The sequence below is a fragment of the Protomyctophum bolini genome, assembly GCF_963924005.1.
Source record: "Protomyctophum bolini genome assembly, chromosome: 9".
NCBI classification, from domain to species: Eukaryota; Metazoa; Chordata; class Actinopteri; order Myctophiformes; family Myctophidae; genus Protomyctophum; species Protomyctophum bolini.
The window spans coordinates 32,377,480-32,403,136 of record NC_137870.1 but is presented as its reverse complement, the minus strand read 5'-3'; the positions used below and the strand labels follow the sequence as shown (position 1 = coordinate 32,403,136).

General features: G+C 41.8%; 1 protein-coding gene across 2 annotated transcripts in view; it reads left to right on the top strand.

Moving 5' to 3' along the window:
* nxn (nucleoredoxin) overlaps window positions 1–25,657 on the top strand; it is a 59,682-nt gene that overhangs the window by 5,311 nt on the left and 28,714 nt on the right. Inside the window, exon 1 of one of the 2 annotated variants that reach the window (XM_080772534.1) lies at window positions 13,392–13,465. The exons of the other annotated variant lie outside the window; for it this stretch is intronic. Coding sequence (XP_080628660.1) covers window positions 13,400–13,465 — 66 coding nt within the window. The 5' untranslated portion in view covers window positions 13,392–13,399. Of the gene's footprint in view, window positions 1–13,391; window positions 13,466–25,657 lie in introns of those variants that run through there. 2 annotated transcript variants of the gene reach the window in all.

Below are 25,657 nucleotides of genomic sequence, written 5' to 3'. Positions count from 1 at the left end.
TTCACCCTTTTTGCAAAAAGAAATATGTTAATGACGTTTAGAAGATTTAGAACACTTTCCTGGGGGTCTTTTTGTGTGTAATGTGGTTTTAGATATCTTGGATTTTAGCAGTGAGCCCAGTGTCTCTGATATCATGGACACTGGGCTCACTTACTTCCTGGACTACATGTTGTCTCAGAAAGACAGCCCTCCCCTATCCACAAGGAGGAGCAGTGCACCAAAGCATTATGGGAATTGTAGTCCAGGAAAGAAGTGAGCCCAGTGTCCATGACATCAGAGACACTGGGCTCACTGCTAAAATATCTAAATATCTAAAACCACACATTACACACAAATACCCCCAGGAAAGTGTTTCTTCTAAACGCCATTAACATATTTTATTTTGTGCAAAAAGGGTGAAGTGTCCCTTTAACACCTGCCACTGTTGTTGTACCCTGCTGCCTCGTATGCCAACGAGGAGCCCCCCCCCCCCCCCCCCCCCCCCCCCAGAAGGATGTAGCTTCTCTGTCTCACTCCTGTTCAACATTCCCCACTTGACAGGCTCTGGTTTCCTAGAACTCTTGTTGTGGCTGAGCCACATCCTAAATGATCGTCATCTTACCACACTAATTGAAGCCGTGTGCCCCCATGTATCCGTTCGCCTTTGTTCGTCTTCTCCTACCAAACCACACTGTTTGCACAAATCTCTCCATGTACAATACCTACTGCATGCCTGTCCAGACACAGAACACACTATGTTGCATTTATGCAACTGTCATAATTACTGTACAGTTTGCATTTGTATGAAAAGCCATGTTATTGCGCAACATTTCACGGTGAAAATACATCACAATTTAGGCCACACCCCGTTCCACTGCGTGCGCACTGCACACACACACACGGTGCAGCAGTACAGTACGGTACAGCACAGTACAAGATTGTATAGCAGTATGGTACAGTATGGCACAGTACATTACAATACGTTATGGTACAGTATGGCACAGTATGGTACAGTACAGTATTGTACAGAAAAGAATACATAACACAGATTGTATCAACAGTGTATCCCTTTATTCCCTTTGTATACCTATTATCTACAGCTTGCTAGAGATGAACCAGGCCTGGAGGCTATACCTACTGAAACTGTGTGGTAGAATCTCCATTCTTGGCTTGCCGTCCTGCAAGGTAGGGTGGCTCTGTTGTCCTGATACTGGGTCTCTGCTGCTGTATGCCATGTTTGACAAGAGCTTAAATGTGAAAAATGTGGGCAGACACCTGCTTCACTGGAGCAGTAAGGGCCAGAGGGCAAGGAAACGGAGTGTGTAAGTGAAGGCTGTGGACTGTTGGTCACACCAAATGTTGCCTCTCACACCAAGCTTGTGTTACTGTTGCCTTTCACAGCCCATTGTGTCTTTTTTACTGAGGGTTCTGTAATATTATGAGAGGCGACAATAGAGATCTCGTTTGAGGTGAAGATCAGAAGCTTAAGTTACCCAACTGAGAGTTGACGACAGTGTTGCACTGTGTGCCTTGCATGGTCCATTCTCCCTTTGCAACCTAATCTGTTTTTACTAGTGTTATCTGCCTGTACATGACAACAGACAATCGCTGTAAGGCTATGACCTTGGTCTGTGGTCCATGAACCACTGAAATGATACTCTGGGATTGCCTTTTTTCTCTGGCCCCATATTCTGTAGATTAAACATTCCATGTCTCGTTGTGGTTTTGACAGAACTTTTCCAAAGGAGGGTGACGTTAAAGATAACAATTGTAGCGTAGCCATGACTTCGCCGCAGTGTCTGCAGTAACACTCAGATGAGAACAACAGATGAATCAACGGCTTGTTTGAATATTATCACAAAACCAACCTAACGGGCACTTACTTGCTAGCCCAAGAATGCTGCTTTTCCCCTCTATTTTGCCAGATCATCCCAACACATGCACCAGAAACTTTAGTACAAATTGCTTGATATAAAGTTTTGGTTCCAATGATGTCAGGAAAATCGTTTAGACCAAGCTTATTTATTTATATGGAAATAAATGGGCCGTTGTTTTATCTCATAAATCCTCCATCTGCTATTTTGTTTCTTCCCAATCCCCATCTTAGTACTGTTGTCACATCTGGGGTAGTGTTGAGAAATGGATGTTTCTGCTCGTTTCTCCTGCAGCACCCTCTGAGAATGCATCATAGAAAGGTTGTTGTGCCAGCCTCAGACGCCACCCACCCTCCCCCAGTCAATCTTCTGGTCTAATTGCCCTCCATCGGAGCTCAGCAGCCCTGTCCAACATAATAACAGCACAGCAGCCCCAGGGGCACTATGCTATTCGGAGCTGTCTTTCGCTATCCCTTTGTTATCTTCCATAGATTTAATGTTGCTCTTTGTGATTTTTACCCGGTTTTCCCCTCGTCATCATTGCTGATCATATCTCCTTGGACGAATTGGGAGAATACAGAGCCTGTGGCAGGTTTAGGAGATACACACACAGTCCATCTTCATGTTGATGACAAAAGAAGGCGATATAATTTCCTACAGTAGCTCATTTTCTCAACCAGTGAGCAGCATTGTTGATTTTAAGTTTATCTATTCATAGTATGAGTGTGTGTGTGTGTGTGTGTGTGTGTGTGTGTGTGTGTGTGTGTGTGTGTGTGTACTTGGCTTCTGTCTGAAAACAAGACAGTTTCTATACAAACACGCTGTCTTAGCTTGTAGCCTGGCACCAGCACCCCTGTCATGCTTGCTTGCAATTGAGCTGATGCAATTGGAGGAGGGATTTTTCTCCTGCTACTGATCATCTGGTCATCGTCTCTGCAATGATATCAGGAGGGGGCCCTTACTTGGGGTGTGGACATCTGTCATTGCTGAGAAGAACAGCTCTGTCTATATTATTGTTGAAGATGGGTTGATGGGAGGTGCAGAGAGCTGTGATTAGGGATGTTTCAATCACATTCTTTGCTCCCGATCCGATTCCGATCATTTGATTTTGAGTATCTGCCGATACAGATTTCTCCCGATCCGATATTTATAATTTTATAGAACACTTGCCATATATCACAATAGTACAAATTAATATCCAAAATCATGGGATCAGGGATGTCCCGATCAATTCTTTTTGCTCCTTATCCGATTCCGAAAATGACGATAGGCCCGATTTCCAATCACGAGATTGGATTGGGACAAACTTAGCTGTGATATAACCTTAAGTGTTTGATTTGTAGACGTCTGAATGAATGTGTCTTAATAGTCTGAATACATTGTGCATTTAATGTCTGAATTAATGTTGTGTATAATGTATATTGTGTTTGAATTAATTGTGTGTTAATTGTAATGTAGTATTGCTGCACAGTTAATCAAAAAAATATTGCTATCTAGATTCAGACATCTATGCGATCTCATTTCAAAATTTGAGAAAGAATCGTGCAACACTAGTTGTCTCTTATGATGTTACGCTTATGTTGTTGCTACAATAGAGACTTTAAGAGAGGTTTAAGTCAAGCACTTTGATGTTTAAAGCCACAGTAGTTGGATCCAGGTGCCACATTTTGAATGTAGTAAATGTTCATCAACCACAGACTAAAGACAATGAATATTTTGATGGAAAAATTAGAATTGTGTGAGAATTGTGATCTCAAATGGTTGTTGTGTCATCTGAAAGGATGATGTGTCTACTGTCAAATCTGTATCGTTTGATCATGTTGTGTAGATACTGTAGATAGATGGATTGATCCCACAAGGTAAATTCAGTTGTCATGGTAGTAGTGCATTATGAAACACACACAGAAAAAAAGAGTAAACGGGCAGTAACGTAGCATATAAGGGCGGAAAAAAGGCCACCTCCCGTTAAATGAGCTATTAACAGGTATCCCCAGTAGTACAGGTACTGTATGTGGTTAAAATGTAACGGTGTCTAATGTGTAGTCGAGACTCGAGTTGTTGTGTAGTGTAGTTGAATGATTGTTGTACTTTATGTCTATCTATAAATGCTAAATCTCTGCATGTATGTGCATATAGGTCCTTCATATCATATGTACATAAACATATTAAAGTTCATGAATAGTGTACAACAATCTATCCCCAGTGGTTAAAACGGTGTCTAATTTGTAGTCTGAATGGATGTTGTACTTTATGTAGTTTGTACGTTATGGTCTACTCTCTGAATAGATGTTGTGGTAAATGGTAAATGGTAAATGGTGCATTTATATAGCGCCTTTATCCAAGGCGCTTTACATAGATTGTGCATTACATTCACCCATTCACACACCGATGGCAGCGGAAACCATGCAAGGCACCAACTAGCACATCGGGAGCAATTAGGGGTTCAGTGTCTTGCTCAAGGACACTTCGACAGTAACTCTGGGGGAGCCCGGGTTCGAACTGGCAACCTTGCGGTTCCCATCCAGGCACTCTACCCCTGAGCCACCGCCGCCCCTTGTGCTGACTGGCAGGCTATTGTGAATGCTTCTCACCTTCGGGCTTTGTGGATTTGTAAAGCTGACAGAGAGAGGACAGAACTGCATCCCGTCCATCTCTTCCTGGAAAAGTTTGATGGATGCATTTAAAAAAGGCAAATGAAGGATGCAGGGAGAGTCAGTGGAGTGTAAATCTTGAGGAGAAATCCTTTGGACATGGAAGGCCTATGCAACTATTATTATCTGGAATACAAGCCATGGTACTTTTATTAATAACCTTGAAACAGTGGTGTAATGGTGATTTATATATATTTTTCTTTCGGGGGAACGGTACTTTCGACCAGCATTAAAACATATCTTCTAATGACTTTAATGTATGTGATTAATATTAATGTTACTTAGGTTTACGGGTGTATAAATAGTAGTTTGTATAGTATTGTATAGTAGTATAGTATAGTATTGTATAGTATTGTATTGTATAGTATTGTAGTATTTGTATTTGTACATGTTTGTATAGGAAATGGCTAGTTTTTAATAGTTTTAGTCTTTGTAAATCTTGTTAAGGAATGCCTTGCATTCTCAATTGTAATACAAGATGCAAAGTAGCCATTGGTGTTACCATTTACTTTTCTCATGAATTGAGGAGGACACGCGTTCTAGTGGGCACATCCGTGCGACCGTGCCGTAGCCTACCTTCACACACACACACACACACACACACACACACACACACACACACACACACACACACACACACACACACACTCCACATTCAAACATTCTACAAGATGTTAAAAGTTCTGTACTTGTGTGAGCACCACAAGAAGGTGAACCATCATGAAATCCACAAATAGCTCCCTGTGACAGTCTTTTGTGACAGTGGAAAGAAATGTTCACTCAACCTCACATCTCCCCTGGGAGAGTAGCAAGGTGACGTTCAGACCAAGTCAAGTAATGCAATCTCCTTCATCTCAGGAAGCTGAGATGAAGGAGCCAATTAGTACTAAAAACAAAAGAAAACTGCTTATTTCTCGCTCCCTGGTTCAGACTGGTCTGCTTTTTCAAAGTTTTCACACTACATCTGATTCTTGACATTTCTGACCTCACATATTTTGGAATTTGTTAGATCTTCCTGATGGTTGATCCTTGCTTTCCACAGAGACACATGTGGGATTTAGTGTGAGCTGTTAATCTCCCGACTGGATAATGAGATGGTTGAAGAAATAATGCATGTCTAATAAGGTTGGATGGCAAACATAGACAGCTCCCCTAATAAGAGTCTTTTCCATAATATTGAATCAGCTTTTTCAGACAGCTTTTTCAGACAATCTTCACGGCAGTAAGTCAAGAGTTTAACAGTAGCAAAAATACTATTTGCACCTTATTTTTGTGTTCAGTAAGCCAGCAAATTGTGTTGGTAATTTATGAGTTGTGCTAGTTTGTACCTTTTAAATTGAGTGACAGAGGAGATGGTGAGAAGAATAGAAGGGGATCTGAAATATTCTTGGCAGATCTCGGGCCTGTAGTTTGCTCATTATTTTTCTAATAGCCAGAGGGAAGTCATTTGGATTTAATCCTGGATTCAATCACCCTCTGCTTTTTCTGGTGATTGTTCATGAATTGCAATAGTAATCGTTCAAGTTATTTTTAAAGATCCTTAGGGTCATCCAAATAACATATTAAAAATGGATTATTATATAAATTGGGGCTCATGGTAAATTCAGGGGTTGAACGTTGGGGTACATAAGGCAAAATTCATAAGGCTTTAAGTACCGGTATGTGACATGTCAAACCAGGGGTTATTCATGATTCTGAATCAATTGCAAGCATTAGTTTTGCACGAAAAACACATTTGGGCAAGTAAATATGGCCGAATATCAATGGTTTAATACTTTAATTTCCAGTTTATTTCTTATTGATAACACTAAAAGGCAAATCATGGTCAGTGTGGAACTGCACGTGTGAAGAACAGGGTGTGTGTGTGTGACCTATTCTATAGTATGTTAAATGGATGGAGTATAGTGTTTCCAGAATAAATAGGTCTGTCTTGTTTGCTCACTGGTTTGCTGACAGGTTATTTTTTCTTTTTTTTTAAGAATTATTTTCTTCAAATTAGAGTGAAGAATTCCCTCTGACCACATTGTTGAGAAGTGACATGGAATTTGCAGAATGTACAGCTGCAGGCCAGATGATGCCCTGACGCTAGCCCATATGGAGGTATTGGTAATTTTGGTTTAATAAAGAGCAACAAATGAGAGGGGAGATTCTTGGCAGACGTGCAGACAACAACCATCACAGGATGAAAGTGTGACATGGCTGATGCTGATTAGTGTGGGAGAATTCCGTTGAAACAGAATGTGACGTTGACAGAGATCAGTGAAGCACAAGTCGTGCTGTGAGCCTGGCATGTCATCAATGGTGTGGACGCTATGTTGCAATTAGGGCTGCATTTGATTCCATAGCCGGCATATTCCATTACAAAATCTATTAGTTTTATTTAATAAAAATGGCCACATGCATTATTTATTTTCCGTGACAATTTCACAGCAAGCCAGCATTAACTTTTTGACGAGATTAAGAATGGACACACAAATCATCAGACGGTAGTGGTGGTGGACCCCCTGCAGCGACCATGCTGTGGGTTAGCTATGCCTCTGTGTTGGGGGCTAATCGCTGTTTTGATTAGTCTTTTTCACCCAATCTCTTTGGACTGAGGGAACCGATCGCACGGACGTTTTGAATGAAAGGGTTTATCAGCTTAAGCCTGTTGTAAGGAGCACCAGAGGTCTCATCTTTTCACTGAGGAATGAGAGTGGCCCTCGGACACAAGTGTCCAGGCAATTAGAGACGCTGAGGCCTCAAAGAGAGATTACTGGCATAGAGCGTTGCGCACTGATTCTTTATTCTCCAGCACAGTATTAACATAGGATCAGTATTAAGCCACATGATGATTGACTTTGTTCTAAGAGCATACTGGAGGAGCAGATAACCCAGTGCGGATAGGGGGCTCCTATTCACGGAGGATTCACTAGATGTAACATCAAATTATGGATCATCTTCAGAGTCACTATTTATTTTGCCCTGTGTTTTCTGGTTGTCGGCCACTGGAATAGTGTCGTGGTTTACCTGCAGAAATGCATTTTAATATTTTCACTGTTGTTTTGGTGGATGGGTATGTTTTGGGGCAACCACAACAAACGGTGAAAACAGGGCGATTTTTCAAAAAAAATTGAGTAGCCAATTATCTTTGCCCCTTTTTCTCCCCAATTTAGTCATTATGCCAATTGATTCCTCCCCACACACATTTCTGTGTTGTCCCCAGGCTCACCCGGCTTCCCTCCCCTGTCAAAGCCAGATTCACCACGTCGGATTTTGACTTTTTTGAGCAATGTGTTTCTGCAGGTAAACAACAGTGATGATGACTGCTGTTATAGAGGGGAATGATGGATACAAATTTGAGATGCACAATATTGACATTTTGCTAATATCGATATCCGCTAATATGCAAGGTCAAATTGACCGATATATTACATTATAAAAAAGTTATTACATGAAAAATAATTGGTTTCTCTAAATAAAAAATAATAAAACAAAATAATAATAATGATAATAGTAGCAAGCAGCCATAAAAGCCCCTCTCTTCACAGAGTCTCTTCTTTAAATAGCTAGTGTCATTCACTGATTGGAGACTGGAGATTATGTCAGTTTATACTGTTATACTGATTAGGTGAAGGGGTTGTCTGTCTACGCTGTAGTCCTGTAACCAGAGTCCACACTCCACTTGCATGAATGGAAATTTTAATTTAATTGATTGATTGAATACTTTATTGGCAGAAATGTAATCAGTACAGGGTACAGTCAAACACACGGCCAATGGGATCACCGAAAAAAAGTGTTCAATTCATAATTATGACATGAATAACAACAAAAATCAAATCATCATAAAATGTAAAAATATGTACAGGTTGGGGTTTCAAGGGGGAGTGGTTAACCAGGCTACGAAATTATTCGATGTTGCGTTCTTGACGTCGTCAAAAGTGGACTGAGCAAATCATATAATTGACTCATTGGGAGATCTGATGGTCAGAGGTCCTTGACAAATGACTGTGAGCTTCAGTTCTTGAGCTGAATTGCTGAATTTTGTGGAAAACGACGGCACAGAACTGCCAAAACTGCGAAAAATGGCAGAATCCATACGAGGGGTCTACTCTACACCCTTCGGGCTTAACCCCTAATAATAATTTAAAACACAGTACTTGGACAGAACAAGGTTGGCCTTTACCTTCAATGCTTGCTGTATTTGGAGGGAATGTATAGTGAGTAATTTGTGTTGATGTGACTTGTAGTCTGCAAGGTGTTAAATTAAGTCAGGAGACTCTGGGAGGACAGACCGAATACTTAACCTCCCCTCAGCTTCATAGCTCGCCAGTATATCTCTCGCCACCTGCTCATATAACACCCCTGCTGGTTTTGGAACCAGCAGGTGTTCTCTTTAATTCCAAGGGTAACTGGTTCAGCTCTCAGTAACAAGTCACTCTGTTTTTTTAGTGTAGCATGAAGGTGGGTAAAATCTTAGTATCACTCATGTAGCTCCCTCAATAGCTCACTGGGTGTGTGCAGTGCAAGCACATAATCCTCCACAGAGACTGGCCAAGAAATACAGTCAAACTGTTAATTTGTCCATTTGTAATTCTGAGAGTGCCCCTCAACAGATTCACATGGTTATTTGTATACTCTGAGTCTCCGTTATATTAACACTGAGGATTGTACAGACCTCCCTTTCTCTCTCTTTTGATCACTCATATAATTATGGAGCACATCATGAACCAGAAGATTTTAAACCACTTTAACCAAATACTTTGTTGACCGCTGTCCCACAGGGGTTCGTACTTGGTTGCTTCCCTGTGTACACCAAATCTCGTAATAAAAAATAGCCAATTTACAAGCTCACAACATCATGCGTGAGCTTGTAGATCTGCTCTTTTCCCCAAATGTTCGCCTATTATGAAATGCCCAGAACAGAGACGCTATGGTTTATGTTGTTAATGACTGTAATGGAAATACAAATTATCTACCTATCTACATTCGGTATAGTCAAGGGTGAGATGATTTACCCAAAGCAAGAGGGTTTGAAAGGATTGCATGATCTATAATAGGCCTACCTCGTTTGAATAAAATGTTTTTTTCCGTTGAAGCTGAAAAAGGGGATTGGATAATGCCTGATATACTTGGTTGTTAAGCTGAATCTCCCCCATACAGAGTTCTACATAGCCTAAGATGGAATGGCATGTTGTACTCTTTGTCATCCCGATTCATCACTTGTGCCAGGTGTTCATATCATCTGCAGCCAAAATATTCAGCAGATTGATAGCAGAACTTACAAGAATGAAAACACTGATATTTTGTTCAGGGATCCTTTATTTTTAGTGGTGGTGACTGGTGTCGTGATAGAGAAACATTTGTCTGGGACCTGCCAACAGGGTGGAGATATGTTCATAAACATAATGTTGTCATTAACCTCTGTAATTACCAGCATCAGAGTAGAATAATGACAAGCAGCGCATGACAGACATGCTACAGTAAATGACTACCAGCCCCAGTAGTACAATTTCTTAATTAAAGGTAGTGGTACATCTTCTGCTAAGCTACTGTTAGATATTTGACAGTTTCAACAATATTGTCATTGACTATATACTATTTTGTTGTGTTGAGATGAGATTAAAACCAGACCTGTCCATTTTGTGATACTGGCCTCCTCTGGTCTGTTTATTCTGTCTCCCATATTGTCTTCCCCCCCCCCTTTAAGACTGTAAAACACAGCCAAGTTAAATATCAGACCTGCCCTCAAAGCTTGGACCATTTCAGAGGAAAGCAAAGCAGTTTATACAGTATAAGTTTTGGGATAGAGATAACATATTGCATGTCTTTTGTGGCTAGTTAGTTTCCAGTTTTGAGAGCTGGGTGTACCACAAACTACACTGGAACATTAAGTAATGATATAGTGGGGTTTCTCAAGTATAGATATTTTGAATTGGGTCTTCTGTGAAGCAGCTTTGCTAGGACTATTACATCAAAGGCATCGTACCTTGAATGTGATGTAATGCCTCCTCAATGCCCTGACAATCGGGAATTAATCTGTGCAGCTCAGGGTCACTGTAAATATTTTAAGCCCTTTGTCTAAAATAGTAAAGGTTTTGCAAAATTCATACTGTAGCTCTACTACACACTGTAGTGTGACTGTGTGTACTGTACACACGCAGACAAGGTACACACACTCATTGGTCTTGCAGGCGTGGCCTGCTGTTTGGTCTCTCTTATTGTGGCTCAGAGGTATTTGAATAGGTAAAGCTTTCAACTCAGCTTGTCTTGTTTTCCAGCCTTCCTACATGTATGTAGGCGTTCCGTTTGTGCTCTTTCCCTTCCTGTGTAGCTTCCTCTCCAACACATGACTTAATTTGACCTTGAAAGACAAATCTGCTGTCCATTAATCCCTATACTTCAAAAGAGCTATTCTATAAACTCGCAATGTGAGTTGTGTCGTTGCTATCTCTAAAACAGAAAAAACAAAATATATACAGTATAATGGCATGCCAAAGTAGCTACTTCAGGATGGAAGTGGTTAATTAGGCTGCCTTTCTTGCCTTGGTGATTCCAGTTCACAGGGACACCTCTGGGACTTCAGAATCAAGCCAGCTGCAGTCAGATGCAATCATGTGCCCTTCCTTTTGATTTAACTGAAATACTGATGAAGAGGCAAGGAAATGGAGCTTATACTCAGTGATGCGTATCACTTTTGATCTCCAAATTGCAGCCATTACATGTCATAATGTGACATGTAAATTCCCTATCCCTCAAAATACCATGTGATTTTCATCTATCAGGTATTTCTTTACGCATATCTTGTACAACATTAGGCTACAATTTACAATTTAGGGATTTAGCAGACGCTTAATCGAGAGCGAATTACATCATATACTGAACATAAAAATAGTCATCATGAATCATACGTAAGCTAAGAACCTAACAGTGGAATAACTATATAATTAAACTATGCGTATGTCTACATAAAATGCTATCTAAGTTACATAAATTGAGCCTTTGCATATGCCTGTAAGGTCGTCAAGGCTAGGGCAAGTGCTACGGGCTAAGATGGAGTCTGAAGAGGTGGGTTTTCAGACTACGGCGGAAGATTGGGAGTGAGTCTGTAGTTCTGATTGCAATGGGAATTGCATTCCATAGTTATTATGATGATAGCTATTATCATACTGTAGATAGCATTTATCATACTGTAGATGGCATGCCTCAATGTTGGAAACCCATCCCATAAATTAAATGAGATAAATAGACCTGTTTTGGGGTTTTACATTTGGTAGTGAGGCTGTTGTCAGAGGCAAATGCTGCCTTTGATTACTTGGCAGGATTTTAACACGGGGATAAAATATAGCCCGATATCAAACTTCATAACGCGACACATTGGGAGCTTGTAGATCTTCACAAGCAACACTGGTATATGACGGGAGTATGAATAGCCGGGGAGCCACAGGCCCAAAAGCTCGGTTAAGGATTAACCTGTGATGTCATGACATACTTTTTATTTGTGATTTTCTATTCACTTATTCATTAACGTCCACAGAATGAGGTCTGCTCTGCCGAAAACATTGTGAAAAAAAGTTATGGCCATTTTTGTATACCCCACCATAGACAACCAATATAAGACAACATTTCATCATACATTTTAAGTAGCATGTGACATGCCAAACTAGGGGTTTTTCATGATTCTGAATCCATTCCAAGCATTACTTTTGCACAAAAAACACTCCTTGGCCAAAAACCGTCATCACAAATGTGATGAGGTCAGCACATTTGGCACAGTGGATATGGCCGAATCTAGGCCAATTAGTGATTTTGTGCAAAGCTAATGCTTGGAATGGATTCAGAATCATAAAAAACAACTAGTTTGGCATATCACAAATTTTGCCTTATATTGGTTGTCCACTTTTTTCCGGCAGAGCACATTTAATGACCAAATGAATAGAAAAAATATCAATAAAAATAAAAATCATGATATCACAGATCCACTCAAATTTTGGGTAGCTGGCTCCCCGGCTAGAATTATTCTGCCTCAACCTCAACCATTGCAAGAGTTTGTGCTCAAGCAGGAAACTTCTGGGCTGCTTCTGTGTTTGTCCTTGGTAAACTGTCGACAGCTGTAGTTGGATCATGCCAGCGTGAGGGTTGAAATAATTGCTGCAGTATGCAAGCTTAATGACTGTATAGTACAATAGCAGCTGTTTCCCTGGCCCTTGAAAGTCTTTCAAAAGACATAATGCTAATCTAAGTATTTATTTATTATAAATGTAACTAGGTAGTAGGGATCAGCTGGACTGTGCTTTCATTTTGGAAAACTAACTGACCAAAATGGTAGAATAACCTCTTATACTTTGTCATATGACAAATAGCTACCGGCTACATTGAATTGTGAGCTTTATAGGTCTGCTATTTTGGAGGTATCCCCCCCCCACCTGTGTCCTATATGACATCCTCAAAATAGGCGCGACAGTCTTTAATTGTCAGGGGACAAGGGTAACAGTGGGAACAGGTCACTGAAATGTGGACAGAACCTCTTATTTGTGTGTGTGTGTGTGTGTGTGTGTGTGTGTGTGTGTGTGTGTGTGTGTGTGTGTGTGTGTGTGTGTGTGTGTGTGTGTGTGTGTGTGTGTGTGTGTGTGTGTGTGTGTGTGTGTGTGTGTGTGTGTGTGTGTGTGTGTGTGTGTGTGTGTGTGTGTGTGTGTGTGTGTGTGTGTGTGTCACAAATAGCAGGAAAAGTCAAATGAGTCAGGCTTCCTTAGTTCCTTCCTTTCCTGTGTCCGTCGTTCTCTCCCTGGCTCCATAACACTCCTCTTATAAACATATTTCATGTTTCATGTGTGTCTACTCTCTGTCCCTCACAGTCAGGATCTTATAAACATATTTCATGTTGTGTGTCTCTGTCCCTCACAGTCAGGAGCCGATATGCTAAGACCAAAACCTTTCATTGGCAGAGCCTGCCCCATCGGGGAGGGGACTTCACAGCAAAAGGTGTGAACATGGTCATTTGATATTAACGCACCTTGTTTTTAATCAGTGGGTTTTGTTTTGATGGAAAGTAAAAATCACACCCGTGTGAAGTGAGGGGCGCTCTAATCAATTATTGACCTTATACCAACCGTGAAACATACCTTAGTTACGTCACAAAGAATGGTGGTCCCTTATTGGCCAAGGGTTTCCACCATCATAACGACAGCCGATTTGCTCAGACACATGACGTAAATTCTCCATTCACTGTCAATGGAATTTAATGTTCGTGTTAAGACAGAGTCTACAGTACACTATAGCTGTTTATAGGAGGGTCGAAAATTATGTTCGTTACATCTAATCTCAAGGTCTCTTGGACCATCACATTCACAGGCTAGGGGAGTTCTGCCTTCCCTGCCCAGTGATTTCACAAATGAGCAACACTCCATCATCCCTGCCTGCAGGAATCATGCTCTAAATTAGAGGCACTACAATATCCCTTTTGATATGGCCAAAATGAGTTGCGTCAATGAGGGGTCAGAAACACTACAGGTCACGTGTGGTTCATCGGCTCCCATTATGAAGTTGGACTTGGAACTATACAGTATATAGTGTTTGGAACTATTGGTTGCCAGATGGAAAGCATTACGTCCGTTCTTGGTAAAAATTACTTAAAATCGGTGCTTTTCATTCACCCATGTTTTGTCCACTACATTTTGTTGCTTGGCTGATTTCCTAAATCCTACAATGTAGATAATTGAAGCTTAAGCCTAATTTATACTCTAGAGAGACGCAACGCGTTGTTATCTAGAAAATGTGTACTCGTCAAGCATCACCGTTGTGTGATGGAGAATATAAATGTAGCTTTACTGTGTATTGTCATGCAGACCTGTAGTATCTCAGTGTTTCCTGTTATTCAGACCTGAATCTTGGCTGTGTTACAGAAGTGTTTGCCACTGCACACTTTCTCAGGCTTTAACAATAGCCCCCTCGCTGTTGGCCTCCAATAATCCTCTTTCCAGCTTCGCTCTTCCTCCATCTCCCCAATAAATTATCTCAATAGGCCAGCCTCTGCACTGTCTTTTGTCACCATCAACCAATAATAGCTACTGTAAATAAGGAACTAGACTTCATGTTTGGCAATATTTCGAGGCTAATTATATGTCACGTGCAGTGCAACGTTTAATTTCTTGGGAACACCTGTAATTGACAACGGATAGTGAACTGTAGTCTGGAAGCTCTTGAACATACAGCTGCTTACATGCCATTGGTCGGGGTATTTTTCACTCCTGTTACTGTATGTTATTATCTCAGGTCAGAATGGGTTAAACAGTTGACACACAGACGATCATGACTGAAGATACTTCAACTCTCTCCTGGTTTGTTTTCCCATAGGCCTCCAGAGCCATCACTGTGTATTCTATCTGTTGATGTGTGTAATCCTTTGATATCACTGCATGCTCAACATGGAATCCCTATGGAGGCCAGGCATCGCCAAAAGGAAGAAAATATAGACATTTTCAAAAGTCAATAGATTGAGGTCTTGTCTGTTGTCTTTGGTTATAAATATGTATATATATATATACACAGTGTATATATACAGTATACACTTCTAGATCCTGACAGTTCGTCTGAGTCATAGTGTCAGAGTACCCGTTGTACCCATAAAGTTTTAAAGGATAGAGAGTTGACTGGGGAGCGGCAAGGCGCTATTCATAGTATTCTTGATTACTATTATTATTTATTTCTTGCACTCACTGTATCGAACGTAGTATTTCCAAATGTGTTATATGATTGGATTCAATGCTGTAAGGCTGTGCAAGGTTTGCAATGTTTAGTGTTTTGTCTTGTCCATGTATGTTGTATGTAGCTTTGTACAATAATGATTGTGACATGGTACATCTCAAGGGTTCTTTCTCCTAATAAAGAAACTTGAATCATCATTCACTTGAATGGAAGTTGCTCATTGGCGTTTGAAGCACCCGGAAGACTGCCGGAAGTACCATTATTTATAACTCAATGGCTCTAGCGAGCGGAAGTTAAGAGTGGTCTCAAATTTGAGGTCAGAGTTGATGCACATTACGCACATGACGTCACGGAACGTGCTGCAGTTCCAGCTTTGGCCAGTAGGGTAGTGGCAGCTTCAATGTTCTGGGGTATTGGTTGTGCCGTCTGTCTGTGTCTCTTTTGTGCCCATATATGGATTTGTATCTCTGTCTACCTGTGTCCCTTTTATACTGTATCCCTCGAGTCCTTGACGATGCGCTCCCTCAAGTCCTTGATGATGTCGCTCTCTCGAGTCCGATGTGCATAACGATTTCTAAGAAGGTCGGTCCCAGATATGCACATGATATGTAGTGTAATATGGAGTGTGTTGCATCAGCAATCACTCAGCTCCATATATGGGCACAAAAGGGGCCAGGTCCACTCAGCTCCATATATGGGCACAAAAGGGGCCAGTGATTTGTTTGTTATTGCAATTTACGATCTGCGTTCGCTTCCCGCGTTCGCGCGTCTTACTCGTTTATTGCGAAAGCAGTGAGCACTTACTATGAGACCTAGCAGATCATGTCTGTCTGTCTGTGTGTCTGTCTGTCTGTGTGTCTGTCCTGCTATCCAAATATGGAGTGTGTTGCATCAGCAATCACTCAGCTCCATATATGGGCACAAAAGGGGCCAGGTCCACTCAGCTCCATATATGGGCACAAAAGGGGCCAGGTCCACTCAGCTCCATATATGGGCAAAAAAGGGGCACCATATAAGGAGTCCCCAAAGCAGCTATACGTCCAAAGCCCAAATATGTACGAGCTGCGTTCGCTTCCCGCGTTTGCGCGTCTTACTCGTGGTTATGCCTGAGTCGGGGTTACTTTTAATGTGTGGACATGCAGTATTGAGTTGTTGCAGTAGGTACTCCTTCCTGGCTTGTGTAGTAGCCATTGCTCCCTATAATCGGAGTTTATAGATTGACTTTTAGTCGTCTAAAACTTGTGACTGCCCTGTTTTAATACCTAATGAGATGCCTTCATATTGGTTAAAAATGTAATTATACATTTATTAATCGGGGTTAGTGTCGGTCGGTAATTGCAGATCAATGGTGCAGTGAAGGGGTGGCTGTAGGGCCTGCATATCAATGAGTGCTAATTTAGCGCTCATGGACTTTTGCTTTGTGGGATTCATGATTTGGCTGGTCTGGATTGTTGGCGTGCCGTTAATGCGGTGGACTAAAGTGGTCCTGCTTATAAAGTCAACCCTGCCTGCAGGACTTCTGGCATCTTACCCTGTGCCAACTGCACAAGGGCTACTCTTCAGAGCTGGGTGGGGTAGAAGTCTGAATGAGTTCTACCCTCCACACCAGCACCGACTGCAGCAAGCATCAATGTCACTCACGTTTAGTGGGAGTGAGTGCCGGGGGGTAAGGAGGGCTAGTGGCCTCAAAGGCAGTGATACTCCAGAAATCCACTTCAAACAAAGCAATTACAACATGCCGATACGTTGGGCTAAATGGGTCTTTATATGTAGTCGAGCCAGCCTTTCTTATTGACATGCTATTAATAATTAACTGGGTTTGCTTTGTGCTGCAGCACTTCACTTAGTGCTCTGTGGGGTTTTGAACAAGTGGCCAGGATGCTCTGATTCATGCCATCCTTTTTTAGGGCGAGACGGACCTGGTCACACCATTCTCCCTCGTTGGAGTGTCTAAATCATGGATATAGACCCTGTTCTTCTGGAGTACTGGAGCAATCTCCAGCTTCAACAATTCCCCCCACCCCCCTCTCCAAATATATGCAAAGCCGTCTCTCGACAGGGCTTGTTAAGCATCAATACTACGCTACTGCTCCAAAGATTTATTTCAATGAGGACTATTACCGTTAATAAAGTCCCCCTCTCACCCGCAAGCTTAGTGCTTTTTGTGATCTGAACATCCTAAACAGTGGGTATTGTTTCTGATTTCCTTTTCTATGATCAAGAAACAATGTTAGTATTCGAATACTGTTGGATTGAACTTAATTCAAGTCAACCAGACAGAGTTGTTATTAATCACAGACTATTGTCTGTGATTAACTGCGTCCGAAGACCATAATGTTTGTATTCCTCTCATCATTCAGACAACACCACCATCTGGCCTCCTGCCTAATAAGACCTCAATCCTTTTAGTTAGGAGAGATGATCAGTTATTGAGATATTCATAATTTCCTATGATCCATATTTCTGTGTTGTGACTGGCATGAGGTTTCATTTTAGATGTTGTTGGCTGCCTCTCGTGTGTCACAAGCCGAGAATCTCTCCTGTGTGGTGATGAGGCAATCTGCCATGTTACATTGAAGCAGACGTCTGCCTTTGCCAGATAATTGTTAAATGGGACAGAGGGTGAAAATCTTCGAGTCTATTTGTGTTTTTACGTTTTTTGTTTTGTTTTCTTGACTCTAGATGTTGTCCAGCAGCTATATGATTCTATGAGATTAGCTGTGCTAGTCACTGGAAAGCAATGTGAGATTAAAATGGTCTCATTGTAGTCTCGCGTGGCCAGACTGTTGCCTCTCGCAGTTTTCAAATGCTTCCTTCCGTCTTACAGTCTGGAGAACGGAAGCTCTGATCATGAGTAAAATATAAAGCGGAAGTGGATCCTCTTCCCCACTTCCGTTTTGTCTTTAAGCGCAAATGTATCCTAATATGAATAGAAATCATCTAAGCATATATAGCTTGCTGCTTAGCAGAAATGGAAATACAAAAATAAGCTCTAAAGATATTTTAAAATGAATGTGAACAGAAATGACGGATTACTGGGATTTCGGGAAGTGTAGTTCCAGACTCTATAGTATTCGGAGATTGTGGAATAGTTGTGTGGCTATGCGAGACTAGTCTCATTGTGACATACTGTAGCTCTGTTCAACACAATGGTGTACTGTACATACTTTCCACATTTTTTGTTAAATAGTTTTCATTATGTTTTGACACTTGCTTTGGCAATGTAAGTGTATGTTTTCTCATGCCGATAAAGCACCTTTGAATTGAATTAATTTGCATCCCACTACAATACATACTGTGGCAGGTGTTGTACAGTATCAACATGGTAATATCTTAATAGAAACTGTATTTTGTACTTTTTATCTTTACTTTTGATATCATTGTGATCAAAAGAGAAACCAAGACCAGGACATCCTGTTTTATATTTGACTCATCTAAAGCCCTTTGCAGAGCTGTTCACTGAGGCTTAATGGAAAACAACACTGCAGCAATTAAGCCGGTATTTGGAATTAATCAAATAAACATCCTGATGCCTTTTTTGGGTGCTTGGCTTTCCCACAGAAAGCATGCATACTAGACATGTGGCTATAATGGCACCGGGGTCTTTTAGGTTCTCTTTTAGGAAATATGCATGACTGTCTAGTTGTCTTCTGTCCAGTGGCTGTGCATAATATGTACTGACAATACTTACAGTATAAGTTGTCAACCAGCTGGGCTTTGTAGGATATTTTTTTAAAGCGTGTTCTTAAGTGATAAGGTTGATTAAATACCTTAATTGTTGTCATGAGCCTTTTTCCAGTGATATCAGGGAAACATAAATAGAATATTCTCATGAGTTGGGCATTTCTTTTGTGTAATATTTAGGCTATACTGATGGTGTGCGTTCCTGAAATATTCAGATAATTTCCTCCTGCCTTTGACATGAGCTATGCAGTCTGGGGGAAAGGCACAGCACTGCACACAAATGGCATATTGAGTGTAAAACACTCAGACATCTCATCAAAACAGATGTTGAGTGTGAATATTCTCTGAACGGATAAAAAGCTATGTTTTTAGTTTGAGCCTTAGAGAAAATCATATTCCTGTTGCAGTTTGTGAGTTGAGATCCTGGGACATCACTGTTGTGTGGGTACAGTGACAGTCACTTTGAGTCTGCCCTGGGCAATTAATTCAGGGAATTATTAAAAAAAGAGAGTCAAGTTGTGGATTTATTGCAAGGTTAAAGTGAGAGATGAGCCATAATGAAGACATTTACATAGTATGAAAGAACACTGAGTCATTACTGGAGAAGTGTTTGTGTGGAGGAGCAATTAGTGGTGATTGGGCTTCTGTAGGCCTACACCATTATAGAATGATGCACTGTAGAAAAGAATCAATTAAATAAAACAATGTTGCATCATGACCCTCTTCATATTCCACGGCGGTTCCAGGCCTGGGGATGGCCGTCGTGCTGTTTTGTTTTTGTTGTGCGATGTATGAAATCCGCTGACTGAATCTGTTCTTGAAACAGCGAGGCAATTCAGTGTGTTTGTGAGCTCATTAAAATAAATAATAGTGGCATTGAGGAGACTTTTGTGTGCAAGGGGATGTCCTTGTTTTAGAGAAGCAAATTGTGGGTCTGTGATGGACTGCCAAGATGTTTCCCATGCATACAGCGGCCCAGTCTGGGTTGAGCCAGTCCAGGCTGGTCAATTTGCTGCTCACTTGGCTTGTCCACCCAGTTTGATACGGTAGGCCAGTGTTTCATTTCAAGGACCCCCGTTTGATATGCTTTAGTTTAGAGTGACCCTCTTTCTCTGGGACCTCAATTTACACAGTACAATCCTCAGTGCTAATTAATCTCACACAGTATTGTTGGAGTTAGATCAGACCCATAAGCTTCCATTTGGTTCCTAACTATGAATCATTTACCCTCACAAAACCCCTTTCAGAACCACTGCGCTAGGCTAGTAAGGCTACACAAGTGAACATTGTATCTATATCTGGGAAGAACATACTGTATAACAAAACAGCTTTTCAGCTTTATTGTGAGCAAGAGACAAATTGACAAGGCAGCAAATGGCTGAATACAATGTTTTGATACTTGGATAGCCTTCCCTCCCATGTGGCTATGACCTTTTTTGTGTCACAGGTTTGAGTTATAGGTTTTTATTGGGTCTTATCCCAATGCCTGTCATCAGACTGTCTAAATTCCTTGACTGGCTGGGAAAATCTGGGCAGGCGAACATATGCAAAGCACACGTCTCTACCTCGATTTCAACCACTGGAATAGTCCTGAGCAAGGTGCTGCCATGGCTAACCCAGTACACATGACTGATTAATATCCAACTAGTACGACCGATGCCAGATTTTTGTGTCTGATCACGTCTATTCAATGTAACCATATAAGTCCTATTAAATAACCGATCTACAAGCTCACAACACATCACACCGTGATGTGTTTGATCTAAAATGATCTAAAAATTCTCTCCCCTGCACTCCTCCATGGGCAGCACTCAGCTGGGCGAAGTTGAAAACTCAATTAATTTCCCCCATGGAATGAAATAAGTCTTATTATTATGTCCAAAATAAGAATGGCAGGTGGAAAGTGGTTACACATCGGCTGCATTATTGTCGATAGTCAATACCGTCAAAAAGGTCAAATAATGGCCAACATGTGCCCAACTGGGCTCTAAACCGATGTTTGTATATTGAGAATAGCTCATCGTGCCTTAGAAATTCATGAAGTTCCTGTAATGACAGGCAAACAAATATGAGAAATATAAATAATTTTGGCAGTGCTTTCTGTAGTTTCACTAATTTGTTACCCACAAGATAATGTTTTCACACGCATGTACAATAAATTCCAGAAGTTATTGCACAGGTGAAATATTAAATATAAGGCTATATAAGAGCAATAAAGCGCAGGAGTGACGTGCAGGCGCAAAGACAAGCTGTGCGGGCTGTTTGTGGTGGGTTTTCTGTCTGAAATTATAAATATTATTTTTGCAAAGCCATTCCTACTCAGTTATTTCAGACAGCAATACCACATAATCAGCCAGTGAGATCTTGACCAGTTGCTCCACTGTCTTAACAAATGTTGAGTTGGCACATAAACAAGAGAGGAAAGACAGATTCATATTTGTCTTCCCCTTGCAGTGCATTGGCTTGCTCTTTATAACCCAAAGCTCTGTTGGCTCATATATCCTTACACGGTTTCATTTGTTTGGTTCTCCAGTTGAGCCCGACCAAAAGACAGAAGCGGGGGAGGCCGTGCCATGCCACTGAGCGATGTTACAATGTTGGTATCTCATCAGCCAAATGTGTGGCAGAATTGATTTTGTACCCTTCAACCCCCCCTTCTACATCCTGGAGACAGGCATGTCTGTAATAGATAATGTAGCTCATTCTTGTATCTGCTATTGTCGTCACCAAGGCAGTCCCTGCAAGTGTGTGTCAATTTAAGTTTGATTTGTACTGTGGGGAATGAAACAAGCTGCAAACACTGTCTATGCTCTGTAGTCTAGACTACCACAGGCTCTATTTGTTTGGGAGACCACAGTTTCCTGCTTGCTATGGCTTTTTGATGTCAGGCCCTAAAGTCCAGTGACACCAAAATGACTAGAGGCAAAATAGGAACGTGTTAACTAATGCCAGAGGAAAGATGTCCCTAAAATGTACACATTCAGCAAGATTTTGAGTGACATTGCAGGTTACACCTCTACACATCAAGCCGAGGGCTACATAAAGAGCATGGGGTTTGCAGCCCGCTTGCACAGGTTGATCTCTTGCCCTTTGCCATTGTGGGACGGTAACACCACTGCCTTATCGCCATGTTCCACCATCACAAGGCACAATGTGTACTGGAAGGCCGTGTGCATGGATGTCGGTTTCGCTTCTGTCTAGCAGGATGTGTGTATTCTAGGAAACGTTTCATCCGGTGCCTGCTCGTAAGCATTACTCCGTATGCCACTCAGAGGCCATAGGGACCAGGCAGGAAACTGTAAGTTCGCACAATCCTGTTAATGTGGAACAGCATTTAATTAGATTCGCTCTACACCAACAGGCTGCGTTTGTGTCTGCAACGTAACATCACACTGCATGACGCTGAACAGCAAGGTTAAAGATCATTGTGAGTGGAGCTGAATAGCGTGAGGTGGGCTACAGCAGCCATACAAAAGGTATGAGTATGAATGAGAATTTAAAAACGGCTTTCTTTGCAGTGTGATGCCCCCCCCCCCTCCTCTTTCTGTCATACCACAGTATTAGCTAATCTACAATCTTCACTTTGCACCTGCTAAGCTCTGCCCAGCTGTGGGAAGTGTAAGTCGACTGACTGTTTGAATCCCCACAAAGTGCTTTTTTTAAGGGCATATCTTCACAGTATGATAGTATATGATATAAACTTCCCTTTGTGCTTCTGGGAAGGAAAGGGTTTACATTGCTGCCTGAGATACCGGGGGTAAGAGGTTAGGCTTGTTAGATTGATTAAACAGCTGACATAATTGGAGAAACCCAGACGCATCGTGTTTGTTTCCTCCCACCGTATTGTGACTGCCTCCGTCAGCGAGGGAGAGCAGCGATTCCTGGCCAGAGACGACGGAAACGATTAGGATGCGGTGTCTCTCTATGGCGTTTTTATTAGAAAACCATGTCACTGACAGATCGCATCAGTATCCAGAATTGGCATTGCAGTCCAATTATTCACGGCTTGGAAAAACACTGGTAAATGCATATCATCCAGCACCATTCTCTCCAATGTTACTGTTTATTGGAGAAAAGCATTTAAATGTGGTGTGACTGGCTATTGTGGAACCTTTCTCAACCCGCCGCCCCCCCACCCACTCCCTCCCTTTCTCCCTGCCTCGCTCACGTGCTAAATGCATGTCATTACACAGAATTGCAGTCCCTCATTAGAAAAGGGAGAGAAGGGGCGGAAGACCAGAAGGGTGGTGAGAGAACTGCGAGATATGAAAGAAAAACAGACTGATTTCTATCTCCGTTAAGCTTGAAGCTGCTGCTCTCCTACACCCAGGAGAGAGGATGGCTAATGTGGCAAATCAGATTGATTGTCACCATAATCCGTATCCGTCAGCTCTGGTGCAGCCCATATCTTTTGCACTTTGCAGCTTTCAAAGAATGGCTTCCCATGCTCAATGCTGCCCTATGTGTATTTCTGTGTCTTTTGTCTATTTAACTACAAATGCATCAATTCTTTTTTCTTTCCCCCCCCCAAAAAAATTGCAGATGTGACAAGCTCACGTGTCGTATTGCGATATGCTGTGTCGGCTGTGAGCTTCTAGATCATCCTTATTGTTATCATCATTGACTTGTTACTACAATAACTTGCTTACTTATTTAATCATTTTTCTTCACCTCTCTTAATATCTACACTGTTGTACAGCACCAAGCTAGTGCACCATGCTGGCTTGAGTTCACTGTTCAGATCTGGTGAACCTGATGATGCCAGTGGCGGTGTGTGACGTGCAGGTAGCAGAACTAAGCTACTTCAGTGAGACAGAAGCAGTAGTAGTAGTAGTAGTAGTAGTAGCAGACCTGCACAGGGGTATATAGAGAGTGGGTCCTTCTCAGAAACAGCCCTGGCTTTTGTGTCTGCCTTTTTCGGACAGTTATTTATAAACCCAGTAAACCCACAGCACATTCCAGGCTGCCACAGCCGCACCTCACCCATGTGTGTCCTCTTTGTCTCATGCATGCAGCTCCATAGTGTCCACTTTCACCCCTGGTGAAACTGAAATGACATTGCTACCTGTATCAGACCACTCAACATCTGGGCTGATGCAGTGGTTTAACTCATGGAAACTTTGGTAGATAGTATGTGTCCATTATTTGCCCCCATATTTCGTATGCATACCTATTTAAAGGTAATTACGATTAAACGCTGGTGACATTGTACATATTAAGTGTCCGTTTCTTCAACTGCCGTACACAGACCTATTTAACTTGGCTAACTACATTTTCGCTTTACCTTTTGATACTAGGTAGTTTGACATGGTATACTACCGGTATTTAATTTGGACTAGGCTGTTTTTTGCTGTTTGTGGCCTAGCTTCCCATGACTCATTAATGGGAGGGAATTCAAATTTTAATGTTAGCCTATAGCTATTACTAAACTCTGAGTACATAGAAAAGTGTGACCCCCCCCCCCCCTGTCTCTCTCTCCCTCTCTCTTTCTCCAGTGTTCTCTTTATCTTGAGTCTATGGAAAACATTAATCACATTTCCCTGGTCAGGCTTTCAAACCAGAATGCGGCGGAAAAAAACCTGCATTCACTGTTTTCTCAATCTTGGGATACCAAATTTGAACGTGCATGGCTCTCAGGAAATGAGATCCCTTGGTTTCCCTTTCCTTATACAGGAGCTTTCTTGCTAAATTGTTTAAAATGATCTAGTCACTGATTTAAGACAAGTTAACACAAGTTACACTCATAATAAATCATTAAAGGAAAATGATCTTTTCTCATCATTTGTCGTTGTATTAGGCCTACTTATTTTTTTTGTAAATGAATGCAGTGCTTCGTCCTTTGACATCCACAATCTCACAATGCATTCACTACTTCTTATTGAATTTCTTTGATTTCTGATTTCTTTAATGCGTGGGGGGGGGGGGGGGGGCAGGGATATTAATTTGAGAAATCCCGACCTACAGTAGTGTTTGGGATACGGCAATCTGAGAAACCACCGTAAAGGAAAAACGGCACCCTCTTTTCCTTGAAGTTGACGGAGTCAACAGTCTGTCTCAAGAGACTAGGGAGACAGTGATGCAACCGAACGTATGGAACAGGCAGCTCAGGACACTCATTGTAACGAACGTATGGAACAGGCAACTCAGGACACTCATTGTAACGAACGTATGGAACAGGCAGCTCAGGACACTCATTGTAACGAACGTATGGAACAGGCAGCTCAGGACACTCATTGTAACGAACGTATGGAACAGGCAGCTCAGGACACTCATTGTAACGAACGTATGGAACAGGCAGCTCAGGACACTCATTGTAACGAACGTATGGAACAGGCAGCTCAGGACACTCATTGTAACGAACGTATGGAACAGGCAGCTCAGGACACTCATTGTAACGAACGTATGGAACAGGCAGCTCAGGACACTCATTGTAACGAACATATGGAACATGCAGCTCAGGACACTCATTGTAACCGAACGTATGGAACAGGCAGCTCAGGACACTCATTTCTCCATGTAAACTCTCTCACTCTGCTGGCTGCGGTTCCTGTGTGGAGGGAACCTTTGGAGTGTGTCCAAGCACTGAAGGACTCCCGCTCTCTCCACCATGCCTCTGCACACTTCTAGCAAGCAGGCTCCCTCCCTCTTCCACTGTCTGCAGAGACCACATGACCTAGTGAGCATGTGTGTTCCGCAAGAGACGACAGTGGCATCATGAATATCAGTTTGCCTTAAACGGTTGTCTGTTAAAATCCATTTAACTCTTAACTCATTTAGGCCTGAAAG